The sequence below is a fragment of the Neoarius graeffei genome, chromosome 14 (genome assembly GCF_027579695.1).
Source record: "Neoarius graeffei isolate fNeoGra1 chromosome 14, fNeoGra1.pri, whole genome shotgun sequence".
Classification (NCBI taxonomy): domain Eukaryota; kingdom Metazoa; phylum Chordata; class Actinopteri; order Siluriformes; family Ariidae; genus Neoarius; species Neoarius graeffei.
Window position 1 is genome coordinate 61266590 of NC_083582.1, and position 14930 is coordinate 61281519.

Consider the following 14930-nt stretch of genomic DNA (forward strand, 5'->3'; position numbering starts at 1 on the left):
CCCAGGGCCGGCGAGGGCCTTTCTGTGCGGAGTTTGCATGTTCTCCCCGTGTCCGCGTGGGTTTCCTCCGGGTGCTCCGGTTTCCCCCACAGTCCAAAGACATGCAGGTTAGGTTAACTGGTGACTCTAAATTGACCGTAGGTGTGAATGTGAGTGTGAATGGTTGTCTGTGTGTCAGCCCTGTGATGACCTGGCGACTTGTCCAGGGTGTACCCTGCCTTTCGCCTGTAGTCAGCTGGGATAGGCTCCAGCTTGCCTGCGACCCTGTAGAAGGATAAAGCGGCTAGAGATAATGAGATGAGATATTTTCCACTGTAAATAATTATGAGGTATAACCTTACCAAACCAGTACGCAAGTTGATTTATTTCCTGTTATCTGAGGTAGTAAATGATTATAATCCAAGTTTATTAGGCCTACGCAATGGATGATTATTCGTATTAACAACATCATTATGTGTTCCTTCATTTACTTCCATATGACAAACAACTTTAGTGTAATGTCGGCTCGCGACTTGATCTCAAACGTAAAATGTGGGTCCTAAAGCAAAATCAGTTAAGAACCACTGGTCTAGCATCTACAATCCTATTCCATTTGAGTCAGATTTATTTACTGAAATCAGTTTGCCCTTTTGTAGGTTTAAAGGAACAGTCCACCGTACTTCCATAATGAAATATGTTCTTCTCTGAATTGAGACGAGCTGATCCGTACCTCTCCGAGCTTTGCGCGACCTCCCAGTCAGTCAGACGCGCTGCCACTCCTGTTAGCAATGTAGCTAGGCTCAGCATGGCCAATGGTATTTTTTGGGGCTGTAGTTAGATGCGACCAAACTCTTCCACGTTTTTCCTGTTTACATAGGTTTATATGACCAGTGACATGAAACAAAGTTCAGTTACACAAATTGAAACGTGGCGATTTTCTATGCTATGGAAAGTCCGCACTATAATGACAGGTGTACTAACACCTTCTGCGCGCTTCGACAGCGCATTGATACCTTCACTCCTCTTCGGGCACGGCCAGGCGGGCGAATGCCCTGGTCCGTCCGCCCTGTCTAAAAAAATGGTACAACTCGAGCCCCATGGTAAAATTGGGACTTTGTCATTTTTCCGCATGAGGCCCATGGTAAAACGACACTTCCAGGAGGGGCTGCCGTCTGCCTCCCAAGCCGGCCGAGAGCGCCCCTCGTCGGGCACGGCCAGGCGGGTGAATGCCCTGGTCCGTCCGCCCTGTCTAAAAAAATGGTACTGTACAACTCCTGAGTGAAGGTATCAATGCGCTGTTGAAGCGCGCAGAAGGTATTAGTACGCCTGTCATTATAGTGCAGACTTTCCATAGCATAGAAAATCGCCGCGTTTCAATTTGTGTAACTGAACTTTGTTTCATGTCACTGGTCATATAAACCTATGTAAACAGGAAAAACGTGGAAGAGTTTGGTCGCATCTAACTACAGCCCCAAAAAATACCATTGGCCATGCTGAGCCTAGCTACATTGCTAACAGGAGTAACAGCGCGTCTGACTGACTGGGAGGTCGCGCAAAGCTCGGAGAGGTACGGAGCAGCTCGTCTCAATTCAGAGAAGAACATGTTTCATTATGGAAGTACGGTGGACTGTTCCTTTAACATACCGTATAATCAGGTTTTTCAAATTTATCCCCAAAAAGATTTTTAAAAGCCTCCTACAGATGAGTGATAATAGGAAAATAGCAAAATAATGTGTAAAGCCTAGGTCACAACCGGACGTACGATTTTTTTGGCCGTGCGATTTTTGGCGTTTCCCAAATCGCTGCGGTTTTTTTTGTTCGTGGAGAAAGATGCACGTTGGCTGTAAGTTTGTCTTGCAACATGAAAAAAAATGTAAGTGCCCGTAGAGTTTGTTTGACATGACAAAGAACCTCTGCGGCCGGTCTGCGGCTCGAAAATCAGCACGTCACACGCGCACCCTCCGTGCGTTTCTTGCGTTTTTTGCACGTAGACCGGCCGTAGGAGCATGTACGGCCGGTTGTGACCGAGGCTTAAGGTGTTGCTTTTAATGACACATTCAGAGGTGGCGGCAGGAAGTTTTGGATGGGGGGGGGCCACGTGTCGCGCGATGAAGGCGCGCCAAATCTAGAGGGGTCCATGGGTATGCCCCCTCTGGAAATTTTGGAATTTTTAACCCTCTAAAACGCCATTTCCCGCATTTTGAGAAGCAAATTTTGGTGGAGTAAAGCTAAGTTTAATGTCTCTATTAGAGTACATTTGGTCCATGTTTTTTTCTATATGAAACAGAACCAATGATACTATTACGTCTACCTAGTATCGTTGAAAGGATAACACCCTCTTACCATGGGTTTGGTACTTTCTACTGTGTTTACATGTGAGTAAATACAAATACAATGTTCAAATGTACCTTGCTTAATTGAAGGAACCAAAGTAGCGCATTCTCTCGTCATTGGAAGACGAGAAGGCAGCAGCAATAGGGGTCAAGTCCATGGTGTCCACGATATCTTTATGTACATGTAGCAGTGTACAGTTGTTAAGTCGTTGTTCGGTCATCGAAGACCGAAGGTATGTCAACACCCTTTTCAAGGTGGAGAAAGCTCCGGGGCGCCGGGATGAAGGGACACAGCGGGATTTAATGAGGGAAAACAAAGGGGCGCAGCGGGCTGTTTATTCACACTACTCTCTCCTTTTCTTCCTTGTAAATGGTCAAAGGGCTCCCATCGTAACGTGTGGGGGCATAGCCCCTGGACATAATTTTTGGGGGGGTTGCCCCCCGCTGCCGCCACTGACATTCATATGTGCATGATGGCTGCCTCGCGTATCCTGTGTCTGTTTGGTGCATCAGTTGTGTGGGTCCTCAAAAATGAATGCTATGTGTCCGCAAAATACAGTACACACAAGAACAATGGGGCAGCGTAGAAGCAGCATAACCAAATACTAACCTCCTTGAGTGTCGGCATGTTTGTTTACATCATGCAAATCCAGAAGTTCTATGGGGTCCGAGTCTGGTGTGCCATCTAGTGAAATCCTCCAGTAACACGTGTAGTACATAGGCAAGTATTTGAACAATTATGTTTATGACACAGCCAGTTGTCTACACAAACGCGTGGTTACAAAGCAGCTATCTCTCAACCTTAACGGGACAAGTGGACCCAAACCACCATGCCAGAAAAATATCTTCCATTGCCCAACACAGCCACTGGTTTTTCTGTTCATTTGGTGTACATTTGTACCTCCAGTGCTGAGGTCAGGGATTGAGCGCATCCGTGTCAGACGACTGTGTTTACAAATGCACAAAGATGAAGAATGTTTTCTGACGAGTGCTTATTAGAGGCAGAACAATGAACGCATGGGAAACCATGTCAGAAATGATCCTCCTCTTTATCTTATATATTTGATTTAATCAGTTGTGGCAGACGAGAGACGTGAGGAAGCCGTTGACTCAAATTGCTCTTCAATTTCAAAGAAAGGAAAGCTAAAATGTGCACAACTCAAACTGAAGTGGTGAATATAAGACACTGTGGGTTACGCTGCATGATGACTGAAAAATAATTTACACCCAGGAGAGGAGACTGCTGTACTCACTTTCCTCAGAACCCTGGGGATCCTCCACAGTTCTGACATCGTCATCCTAACAAAACAACAATCAATTATTTATTAATTAATTAATAAACATTGTACATGATTTTACAGATAAATGCACTTCAGTGAGAGGCTTGTTTTAATAATACAGACTTATATATATATATATATATATATATATATATATATATATATATATACATACACATACTGTGTATATATATATATATATATATATATATATATATATATATATATACACTGTGTGTATATATATATATATATATATATATATATATATATATATATATATACACTGTGTGTATATATATATATATATATATATATATATATATATATATATATATATATATACACTGTATATATATATACACACACACACACACACACTGTATATATTCTTCAAACATTAAACATTATAAGTCACAACTTAAAGAGCTCGTGCTTCTGTTACTATGGGAACACAGATCACAACTTGACACAAATTTCACACCCACAGTAACAGAACAAGATGAAATGGACTCTGTGACTAAAAGCAAAGGGACGTCAATGTGCTGCACGTGTATTTCTCTCAGAAACGTGTACTTGATGGCTGTGACCTGTTCAGTCAATAGGCACATTTTATTGCTAATACACAGCAGGAAAGAAATCTAACTCAAAACTGTGAAAATTAAATGTGGTTTTGCTGATATTCGGGCGACCCTAAAGTCTTTACAAGCTGAAAGACAGCTCAGATTGGTTTTATAAAGTGCAACCTGTGTCATACTTCTTCCACTTTATTAAAACACACACACATACGCACCACTTTCCAAAACAGAATTACGCACCTCGACTTCCTTCCATGTGGGAGGCAGAGCAGGAAGAGGAACATGCAAAAAGAGAGAGATGGATAAGAAGACATGTTAGTGAAAGATGCATCAAATTGTATGCATTTTCACGCAGTGCACATGAGACAGACTACTTTAGTTATTCTTGCAAAAGCTAAGCACATGTGAAATCCAAGGACAGGACATAAAAAACATCATTAGAGCGGACTGTTAAGGTACAGCTGGGATAGATTCACGGGCGACTGCTCTAAGACAACGAGAGAGGCTCAGCCTCCTCTAAAAATGACGAACATCGTGTAGGATGAATTGCGCTAGGCTTATGTTATAGCCGACCTTATAACATTGCTATTTCAGATCCAGAATCATAGAAATATATGTGCTCAACCCAACTACAGTGCGAAATCATTCCGTTATAACTTTCCCCAGTTCGCCTAATGTGTGCGTGAGTTTTCCCCCTCGTGACAGCGTGATGCAGCCCAGCCTCAGTGGACTTCAATGGCATTTGGGAGCTATGCGCTTTTCAATATCAAAATGCAAGACGATTATTGGACAAATACTGTGAAAACGCCCGCCCACGGACTCCCACGGACTCCCAGCCTCAGTGGACTTCAATGGCATTTGGGAGCTATGCGCTTTTCAATATCAAAATGCAAGACGGTTATTGGACAAATACTGCGAAAATGCCCGCCCACGGACTCCCAGCCTCACAGTGGGAGGGACATGGCAAAGCTTTCCGCGAGGAGACTGGTGATTGGTGAAAGCGGCCAGATATTTTCTTTGATTGACAGCTCGTTTCAAATATAGACAGGCAGCAGTGAATTTCAGTTCAGTCCCATGCGGATTCGCAATTGCTGTGGTGTATTGTAAGAGATCAGCTTACATTTCGATTTCATTCATTACATACGGTTTCTACCAGCTTTTTTAGTTTGTATATATTTTCATTGTAAATAAAGTGTAAATATAGTGTTGTCAAGTTTGCTATCGTAGTTCCAGAAATTTCGTTTATTTGAGTGACTGAACTTGAGGGGGCTAGTCAGCTAGCAAGAAAGTTGTGCACGGATGCCAAGCATTGCTGATTTAATTTTAGCGAAGCCATTTGCCAGTCTTCCTTTCGAGGAAAAAATTAAAATTAAAGAGCAGGGTAGACCAACGCCTCAAATTGACTTGGTGAAAAAGGTAGGGAATAATACTCGTTCCTTTCAGCTCTCCTGGTACGAGAAAGTGAATTGGCTAACAGCAAGTGACCCACATCAACAACAGTAAATAGGCTACTTTAGTAATATGTCATGGATGGACCAAAAATATAGAATCTATTTAAAATGTTTATGCTGAGTATATTATATTGGAATATATATTTTTCTGGATATGAATTAAACACAGCTACAATTTGGAAAACATTTTAAACAAAAACACAGCTGAGAACATTTCACACTACAGACCTGGATTAAAAGTGAAGGGTTATCAAAATTGTCAATAAAACATTTCTCAGTCAAAATAAGTAAAATATAGGGAAAGTGTCATTGAATGAAATGTGTGGCACCCAGCTCTATGTTTGGCTCCCCAAGGTCAGTGCTTGTGCCTATTCCAGAACACTCTGCTGTTACTGCTGAGGTTCCTGACAAAGAGCTGCTTTCAATAATGATCAATTTTTAAACAACATGCCACAATTTTAAAATATAAAATGTTAAAATATACCCCCCCCCAACACCACCATCATGTATATTGGACAGTAGGCTAATGGGCCAAAAGAACCTGTTATTTCACAGTTTGTGACCCTGCCAACAATCAGCCAGATCAGAGGCAAGAGTATGGGCAAAATTGATGTGTTTTTTCTTTTTTCTTTTAAAATCTGGAAATATCGTAACCGACCAGCCTCCCCTGTTTGAAAGACTACCAGCCGCCACTGGATAGATTCCCACTGACTCATTGGGAATCTAGCCAGCAATCTATCCCACTGCTTATTCTTTGGTTTCCCATTATTATCCCCCGCCACGAAGTGCACAGGGGGCTATAGGAATGGAGTCCGTCCATTTCGGTCTGGACAAGTTTTCTCAGAAACTACATAAGCTACATCAATGAAGCTTTGCGTGCTCATATTACTATTCATGATCTAAGTAGAGTTCGAAAATCATTTACGAGAAATTATTATTTTCAGAGTTATGGCCCTTGATTTTCGTTATTGGACTTTGTACAAGTGGACTCAATCTGGACAAGTTTTCTCAGAAACTACATAAGGCCACACCAATTTAATTAGTTGGTTCTCGGATGGGCAGCACGGTGGTGTAGTGGTTAGCGCTGTCGCCTCACAGCAAGAAGGTCCGGGTTCGAGCCCCGTGGCCGGCGAGGGCCTTTCTGTGTGGAGTTTGCATGTTCTCCCCGTGTCCGCGTGGGTTTCCTCTGGGTGCTCCAGTTTCCCCCACAGTCCAAAGACATGCAGGTTAGGTTAACTGGTGACTCTAAATTGACCATAGGTGTGAATGTGAGTGTGAATGGTTGTCTGTGTCTATGTGTCAGCCCTGTGATGGCCTGGCGACTTGTCCAGGGTGTACCCCGCCTTTCGCCCGTAGTCAGCTGGGATAGGCTCCAGCTTGCCTGCGACCCTGTAGAAGGATAAAGCGGCTAGAGATAATGAGATGAGATGAGATGGTTCTCGTATTTTTTCAGGAAAAATATGAAGCGAGCGGGCAAAATAAAAATAAAATTAAAAAAATGCTCTGATGGTAAAATTAGCGGTGGAAATAGGCCAAACAATACAGGCAAACCAGTAAACAGAATTTCAACACACCTGTCAAAGATTTTATGCTTCTGTTCGCTGAATATCCTAACAATCACAAACATAGGCTTTGCAGGACTCCCCTCCACAAGCATGTTTCTTCCACAAGTCTTTATCGAAAGTGAAAGGGGCGATTTGATTGGTTTTCGACGTCACGTGACCTTTTCTGTTGGTGGGAGTTTGGTTTCGATTTTTTTTTTTCATTTTGCATTTTCTTCAAGCGGCGATTCCGAGAACCAACTAATTGAACTGGTGTGGCCTAAGCTACACACTGCAAAAAACTGAAAACTGACTTTGAGGAGAAAATTCCTTAATACTAGTGAAATTATGTTGCTGCATGGACAGATATTTTTACTTGACAAGACATCTTAGAATAAGTTGATTGCAATCTAGAACTAGGTTTAATAATCTCAGAATTGGTGTCTTGTATTCTTCTAATAGGAAATGCTAGATCGTTTCAACTATTTTCAAGACATTTTCACTTGCTAATATATCTTTTTTTTACAGTGCATCAATGAAACTTTGCGTGCTCATACTACTGAAGAAAACCGGCAGCATTTTATGAAGGTGCCATCGCACTTACGACATTATAAGTCAATATTAAAGCAATGGGCTTTCAGTGTTAAGAGGTCTTCATAAAACGCTCGTGGTGGGGGATAATGATGACCACGTCTTCCTGTGTTTAAAATATATATTTCACACACCTAGCCAGGGGCAAGGCTAAAAATCTGCCCCATACGACTGAACCAACATGAGCAAACATGCCCATCTATGAGAAAACAGCAAAAGTGGGAGCATATTGGTTGGTGTACATGAGAAACCGGAGAGGAAATGAATAATACATAGCAAGTTCTAAAATCATTTCAAGGATAGCTGCACAATTAACATTCCATCTGCTTTACTGCTGGTTTTTATTCAATTTAGGTTTAGTTTTTACTACGTATGTACCTTTTCCTGAATGCTTTACATTTCTGAATATTTTGTATTCCGGCAGAGTGTCACAAATGTAAGAAATATGCTTTAAAAATTTTAGCTATTACTTGTTTATCATCATTCCCCCCCCCAAATTATAGTATCCTGTGGTCAAAAGTTTGGGCACGGAGAAGTGTCACAATAGCAAGTCATGGGAATTTCTCTTCAGAGCATAAGGTCCAGGATGCCCCTGTAGCTTGTAGGGAGTCTTGGAATCAGGCTGTGGATTCCTTCGTATGAATATAGAATGAACGTCTTTGCCAAAATGTGATCACAGATCACCACTGTTGCCTCTAAGCTGTGCACATATACCTGTTCTATATGATCGCCCATATCCGACAATGCTCTCATACTGTATAGAACAGAATTAAATCCATACAGACACAAATGTGTTAGGAATTTGGAGTAATGGACAGATGATTGCCGTGCAGATTGGACCAGACACACACACACACACACACACACCACTCTTGAAAGCCCAAACAAGAATGGACGTCAAAACAGAGATGATGCCATTACCACCAAAATTCAAACCCAATCACAAATAACGGTAGCTTAGCAAGCCATATTAATACGCCACTGTCTCTGATAATCATCCAATAAATCTGGTTAGCCTAGCGGTGCTGCCATGAGATTTCCCAGGCTAGCCATCCGCAATCAGAGCAGCCACAATCTGTGTAGCTCATGGGGTATTTCTGCTCAAATAGCTAAAGGGTCTACCCAGTAGAAATAGATTTTGGTTGGCAATAAAATGAATTAGAGGAAATGTTGCAGATCGCAGAAAAGTAAACACACACTGTTTATTAATAAATAATAAGCTACCGTTAAATTGCATATCTGCCCGTTGTGTACAAATGACAGTATGATCATTTTAATGCCCTTGACATTTGAACCACTCTACAGGAAAAGCACATGCATGAGAAACAGTACAACTCACAAAAAAAAAGTGCGATTTTTCAAGCGCCGAGCAATACTGAAACACAAGTTCCCTCTCAGTGCTTACTCATGCTCGGTAAACGCTCAATGCTTTTCACACTCCTCGGATTTATTTTATTCTACAAATGTGCTGTGCCAAAGTAAACACAGCACCACTTGCTCATTTTAACACCTAATGTGTAAATAAAAGCCTTCAGTAGGCATACATCTCCTTATGCTTAACGGAGATGTGTGATGGTGTGTGAAATTTAACTTTGACGATACCAATGACAGCGGATACTGAACATAGACAATATAAATACTGATTGTTGACAGCATTTCGATATCCAGCACGATGACAGGGTTTTTTTTTTAATTCAGTAATTAATGTGCATTTTCACGACAACACCTGGCCTGTACTCCCCACCATGCTGAGACAAGCCCACTCTGAAGTGGGGGTGAGATGAGCTGTGTTCTTCACATGAGGGCATCCCAAAGGTCGTTGGATTCATAGCAGCTGACAGCACTAGTATAGCCACTATAGAGGAGGACACTGTAGTAGGATGCTCAGCTTAATGGAGCATAACTGTCCAGATGCTGCTCTGGCTCTCCTGGGCTTTGTGTTAATGCTAATCCTAAAGCTATTCCAGCAGAGTTTGGACACAAGGCTGGCTGCAACACTCTGTTAGACACGAGACATACCAGACAGAACAATGTTCTCTGTCCTTAAGATTAAACCATCAGAGCCACATGTCTCGTCACACGGAGATGTACTCCGCAATGGCACACACGTGTGCCATTGCGGAGTACATCTTTTAGTCTGCGGAGTTTGCCATTGCGGAGTACGTGTGCCATTGCGGAGTACTTGGCCATTGCGGAGTACGTGTGCCATTGTGGAGTACTTGCGGAGTACTTTTTAGTATGTAGCCTGCTCCTCAGGCTACAGACTAAAAAGTGCCCGACTTCACGCATGCTCTTGTGGCTGAATGGGAAAATCCTCATATCCATCCTCCAAAATCTAGTGAAAAAACCTCCACTCTTCCAGGAAGGCATTATAGCAGCAAAGAGGATAAAAAATGCATATGATGGTCAGGTGTCCACAAATTTTTGGCCGTATAGTGTAGATTCAAAATATGTATACATGCTAAAATGGTTACCATAAAAAAAAAATTTAAAAACCAACCACCACCACCTCCACCACCACCTCCACCAAAAGCTCTGCACTAGTCTCTGCAGGTTCTCTAGGGAAGGTTCTTAGGTTCTTGTACCATGCAAATTTCAATCCACTGAACAACAGCAGAGGCAAACAAGACAAGAATTCTGCGAGTGCTACAGAAAGACCTTTTAAGCTCTAATCTTGCTTTAGTGTAAGTGGAGCATGACCTACTGGGAGCCTCTAAGGATATACAGCTTGGTTTATATTTGCATCTGTAAGCTGCACTGGTCTGGTACATGAGCTCAAAACACTCAAGAGTCTGCAGCTTCACACCCTCACAGCTTTCGGCAATCAAGGCAGTAATGAAGACCAACAGAGTGCTTTTCAAGGACACAAAGATTGAACAAGTTAGATCTGGCAGTCAAATTACAGTGTTCTCCACATTTACTGGCACCGCTTGTAAAGATTAGAAAAAAGGGTTAGGGGGGAAAAATATCCACCTTTTGGTGAAGTCGCTGCATCTCATACTGACAAAATGAGAAAAACCCAACCTTTATTTGAAATAAATTTGCTCAGAGAAAAACAAATCCCTCATCAAGAAATAATTATTTTCAACAAAAACAACACGTGCCACTGTTATCGACACCCCTGCATTTAATACTTTGTACCACCTCAGTTTGCCAGTAAAACAGCACCGAGTCTCCTATAACATTTTATAAGGTTGGAGATACAGAGCAGGACATCTGAGACCATTCCTCTTTACACAATCTCTCCAGATCATCCAGGGTCCTCGCTCTCTCTTGTGCTCTCTCCGCTTCAGCTCAGCCCACAGGTTTTCATTAGGGTTCAGGTCAGGGGACTGAGATGGCCACAGCAGAAGCTTGATTCTGTGCTCAGTTAACCATTTTTGTATTGATCTGGAAACGCATGCTTCGGATCATTGTCCTGCTGGAAGATCCAATAACGACCCAGTTTTAGTTTCCTGGCAGAGGCAGCCAGATTTTGATTTCAAATGTCTTGGTATTTCATGGAGTCCATGATGCCATGTACCCTAACAAGGTTTCCAGGGCCTTTGGAGGAAAAACAGCCCCAAAACATCACAGAACTTCCACTATATTTTACAGTTGGGATCGGGTTCTCTTCATTATAGCCATTCTTCTTTTTATACCAAACCCACCTTGAGTGTTTATCACCCAAATCCTCCATTTTTCTTCCATCAGACCATACAACATGCTTCCAGTCAAAGTTGTAGTAGCGTTTCGTAAACTTCAGTTGCTTATGTTTGTGGTTAACTGACAGAAAAGGCTTTTTTTCTGGCAGACCTTCTGAATAATCTGTTGGCATGGAGGTGGAGTCTGATGGTGGTTTTGGAAACTTGGAAACCCCAAGATTTTACTTTTTCTTGTAATTCGCCAACAGTGATCCTTGGTGATTTTTTTTTTTTTTTGGGGGGGGGGGGGGGGGGGGGGGTTCTTTTACCGCCCTCCTTACTGTACATGAGGGCAAAATAAATTTGGGTCCTCTTCCAAGCAAGTTTATAACAGTTCCAGTTGGTGTCCACTTTATTATTGCCTTAACAGTAGAAATTGACATTTTCAGGGGAGTAGCTTTTTGGTTATTTATTTTTTTTAATAACCATTCTCTGACTTGTGAAGGTCAACACACTTCTCACCTCATTTGGTTTGTGTATTCGCTTATCTTTCCCATGTTGACAAATGACTAAGGGAATGTGGCCTCTGTGTCACCTCATATTTGTTCCCCAGTTAATCAGGAAGTCATGGATTACAGCTTGAAAGTTCCTACACATGCCAATCAACTAAAAAATGTACAATTTAAATGGAAAACATGCTTCAGTTATGTTGTGTTCTCTATAATTTTCAGGGGTGTCAATAATAGTGGCACCACGGGCGATTGCTCTAAGACAACGAGAGAGGCTCAGCCTCCTCTAAAAATGACAAACATCGTGTAGGATGAATTGCGCTAGGCTTATGTTATAGCCGACCTTATAACATTGCTATTTCAGATCCAGAATCATAGAAATATATGTGCTCAACCCAACTACAGTGCGAAATCATTCCGTTATAATTTTCCCCAGTTCGCCTAATGTGTGCGTGAGTTTTTCCCCCTCGTGACAGCGCGATGCAGCCCAGCCTCAGTGGACTTCAATGGCATTTGGGAGCTATGCGCTTTTCAATATCAAAATGCAAGACGATTATTGGACAAATACTGCGAAAACGCCCGCCCACGGACTCCCAGCCTCACAGTGAGAGGGACATGGCAAAGCGTTCCGCGAGGAGACTGGTGATTGGTGAAAGCAGCCGGATATTTTCTTTGATTGACAGCTCGTTTCAAATATAGACAGGCAGCGGTGAATTTCAGTTCAGTCCCATGCGGATTCGCAAGTGCTGTGGTGTATTGTAAGAGATCAGCTTACATTTTGATTTCATTCATTACATATGGTTTCTACCAGCTTTTTTAGTTTGTATATATTTTCATTGTAAATATAGTGTTGTCATACTGGCTATCTTAGTTCCAGAAATTTCGTTTATTTGAGTGACTGAACTTGAGGGGGCTAGTCAGCTAGCAAGAAAGCTGTGCACGGATGCCAAGCATTGCTGATTTAATTTTGGCGAAGCCATTTGCCAGTCTTCCTTTCGAGGAAAAAATTAAAATTAAAGAGAGGGTAGACCAACGCCTCAAATTGACTTGGTGAAAAAGGTAGGGAATAATACTCGTTCCTTTCAGCTCTCCTGGTACGAGAAAGTGAATTGGCTAACAGCAAGTGACCCACATCAACAACAGTAAATAGGCTACTTTAGTAATATGTCATGGATGGACCAAAAATATAGAATCTATTTAAAATGTTTATGCTGAGTATATTATATTGGAATATATATTTTTCTGGATATGAATTAAACACAGCTACAATTTGGAAAACATTTTAAACAAAAACACAGCCGAGAACATTTCACACTACAGACCTGGATTAAAAGTGAAGGGTTATCAAAATTGTCAATAAAACATTTCTCAGTCAAAATAAGTAAAATATAGGGAAAGTGTCATTGAATGAAATGTGTGGCACCCAGCTCTATGTTTGGCTCCCCAAGGTCAGTGCTTGTGCCTATTCCAGAACACTCTGCTGTTACTGCTGAGGTTCCTGACAAAGAGCTGCTTTCAATAATGATCAATTTTTAAACAACATGCCACAATTTTAAAATATAAAATGTTAAAATATACCCCCCAACACCGCCATCATGTATATTGGACAGTAGGCTAATGGGCCAAAAGAACCTGTTATTTCACAGTTTGTGACCCTGCCAACAATCAGCCAGATCAGAGGCAAGAGTATGGGCAAAATTGATGTGTTTTTTCTTTTTTCTTTTAAAATCTGGAAATATCGTAACCAACCAGCCTCCCCTGTTTGAAAGACTACCAGCCGCCACTGAGTGGCACGTGTGTTTTTGTTGAAAATAATTCTATCTTGATGAGGGATTTATTTTTCTCTGAATAAGTTTATTTCAGGTAAAGGTTGGATTTTTCTCAGTTTTTCAGTGCGAGATGAAGCGACTTCGCCAAAAGGTGGATTTTTTTAAACCCTTTTTATTAATCTTTCCAAGAAGTGCCAATAATGGTTACTTTCTGACAACTGAGAATTTTAACTTGTAATGACTACTGATGTCTGTACGCCAATTTACGTGGCCGAGGTATACCCTGCACTGGTACCTTGACAAGATGAAATTAAAATAAATAAATCATGAGCCAACAGAAAGAAATGTCTAACCCTGACGTACAGGTTCTACTGAATGCTTACAAAACCACGAGACGGCTATAGAACTCAAACAATAAAAGGAATAAAGGAGATGTTTAGCATGCAGTACATTTTCTCTGCAAAGTGCCAGGGCTCAAACAGCTCTTTAAATTCTCCTTCAGGGTCTTAAATAGATTGATAAAATCTAACGCCGTGTTCAAATGGGATTATGTTTTCGCCATTTTTATAAAAAGATTTAATACACTTGTAGTGTTCACAATTTAAGTTGGCAGGATTTTCTGATTTATTTCAATATGGTGGAATCATTGAAAGTCTAGTGAGCCATGCTACAGCCAATTACAGTGTAATTATAGTCGCGTAATTGAGTCTTAGTAATATACAAAACGTATCTGAAGTAAATGGTGATATTCCTGGTAGTTTTTTTATTAGCTGGCTTTAAATGCTTAGCCTAGGAACAATGTTCCTGCTTGAACACTGAGCATATTGTGTTTATCAATAAACGTTCTAATTCATTTTGAATTCCCTTTACATGTACCATACGTTTTGGATTGTTTATTAGAATTTAGTTTCTAGTTTAAAACTAGAATCTCTAAAAACAATGCTTTCTTTCTGTTAGACCAAAGAATGTGTACGTTGCATATGATGTTCTCAAACAACGCTTGAAAATTATAGTGCCTCTCTAAAAACCAACGAACAGCTGATGTGGTCAAATAATCCGAATTTCAATTGGGGCCCCTCCCTGGGAGACAAACCTTTACTTAACTGTCTATCCAAATAGATATTTGACAACTATTTTTGTGTGTATTCAACATGTGTATGTGTGGACTTTGTTTGTATCTGGGAATAATCTTAGGAATGACCTTTAACTGTTAAACAGGTTTGAAACATCACATTTTCCCAACCTGTTTAACAGTTAAAGGTCATTCCTAAGATTA

At 41.2% G+C, this 14930-nt stretch overlaps 1 protein-coding gene across 2 annotated transcripts in view; it reads right to left on the reverse strand.

The window, feature by feature from the left end:
* The window catches only part of LOC132898508 (testican-2-like), a 117760-nt gene that overhangs the window by 56336 nt on the left and 46494 nt on the right, over positions 1-14930 (reverse strand). For both annotated transcript variants that reach the window (XM_060940171.1, XM_060940172.1), the window contains one exon: positions 3566-3611. In XM_060940171.1, the coding sequence (XP_060796154.1) occupies positions 3566-3611 (46 nt within the window). The remainder of the gene's footprint in view (positions 1-3565; positions 3612-14930) is intronic.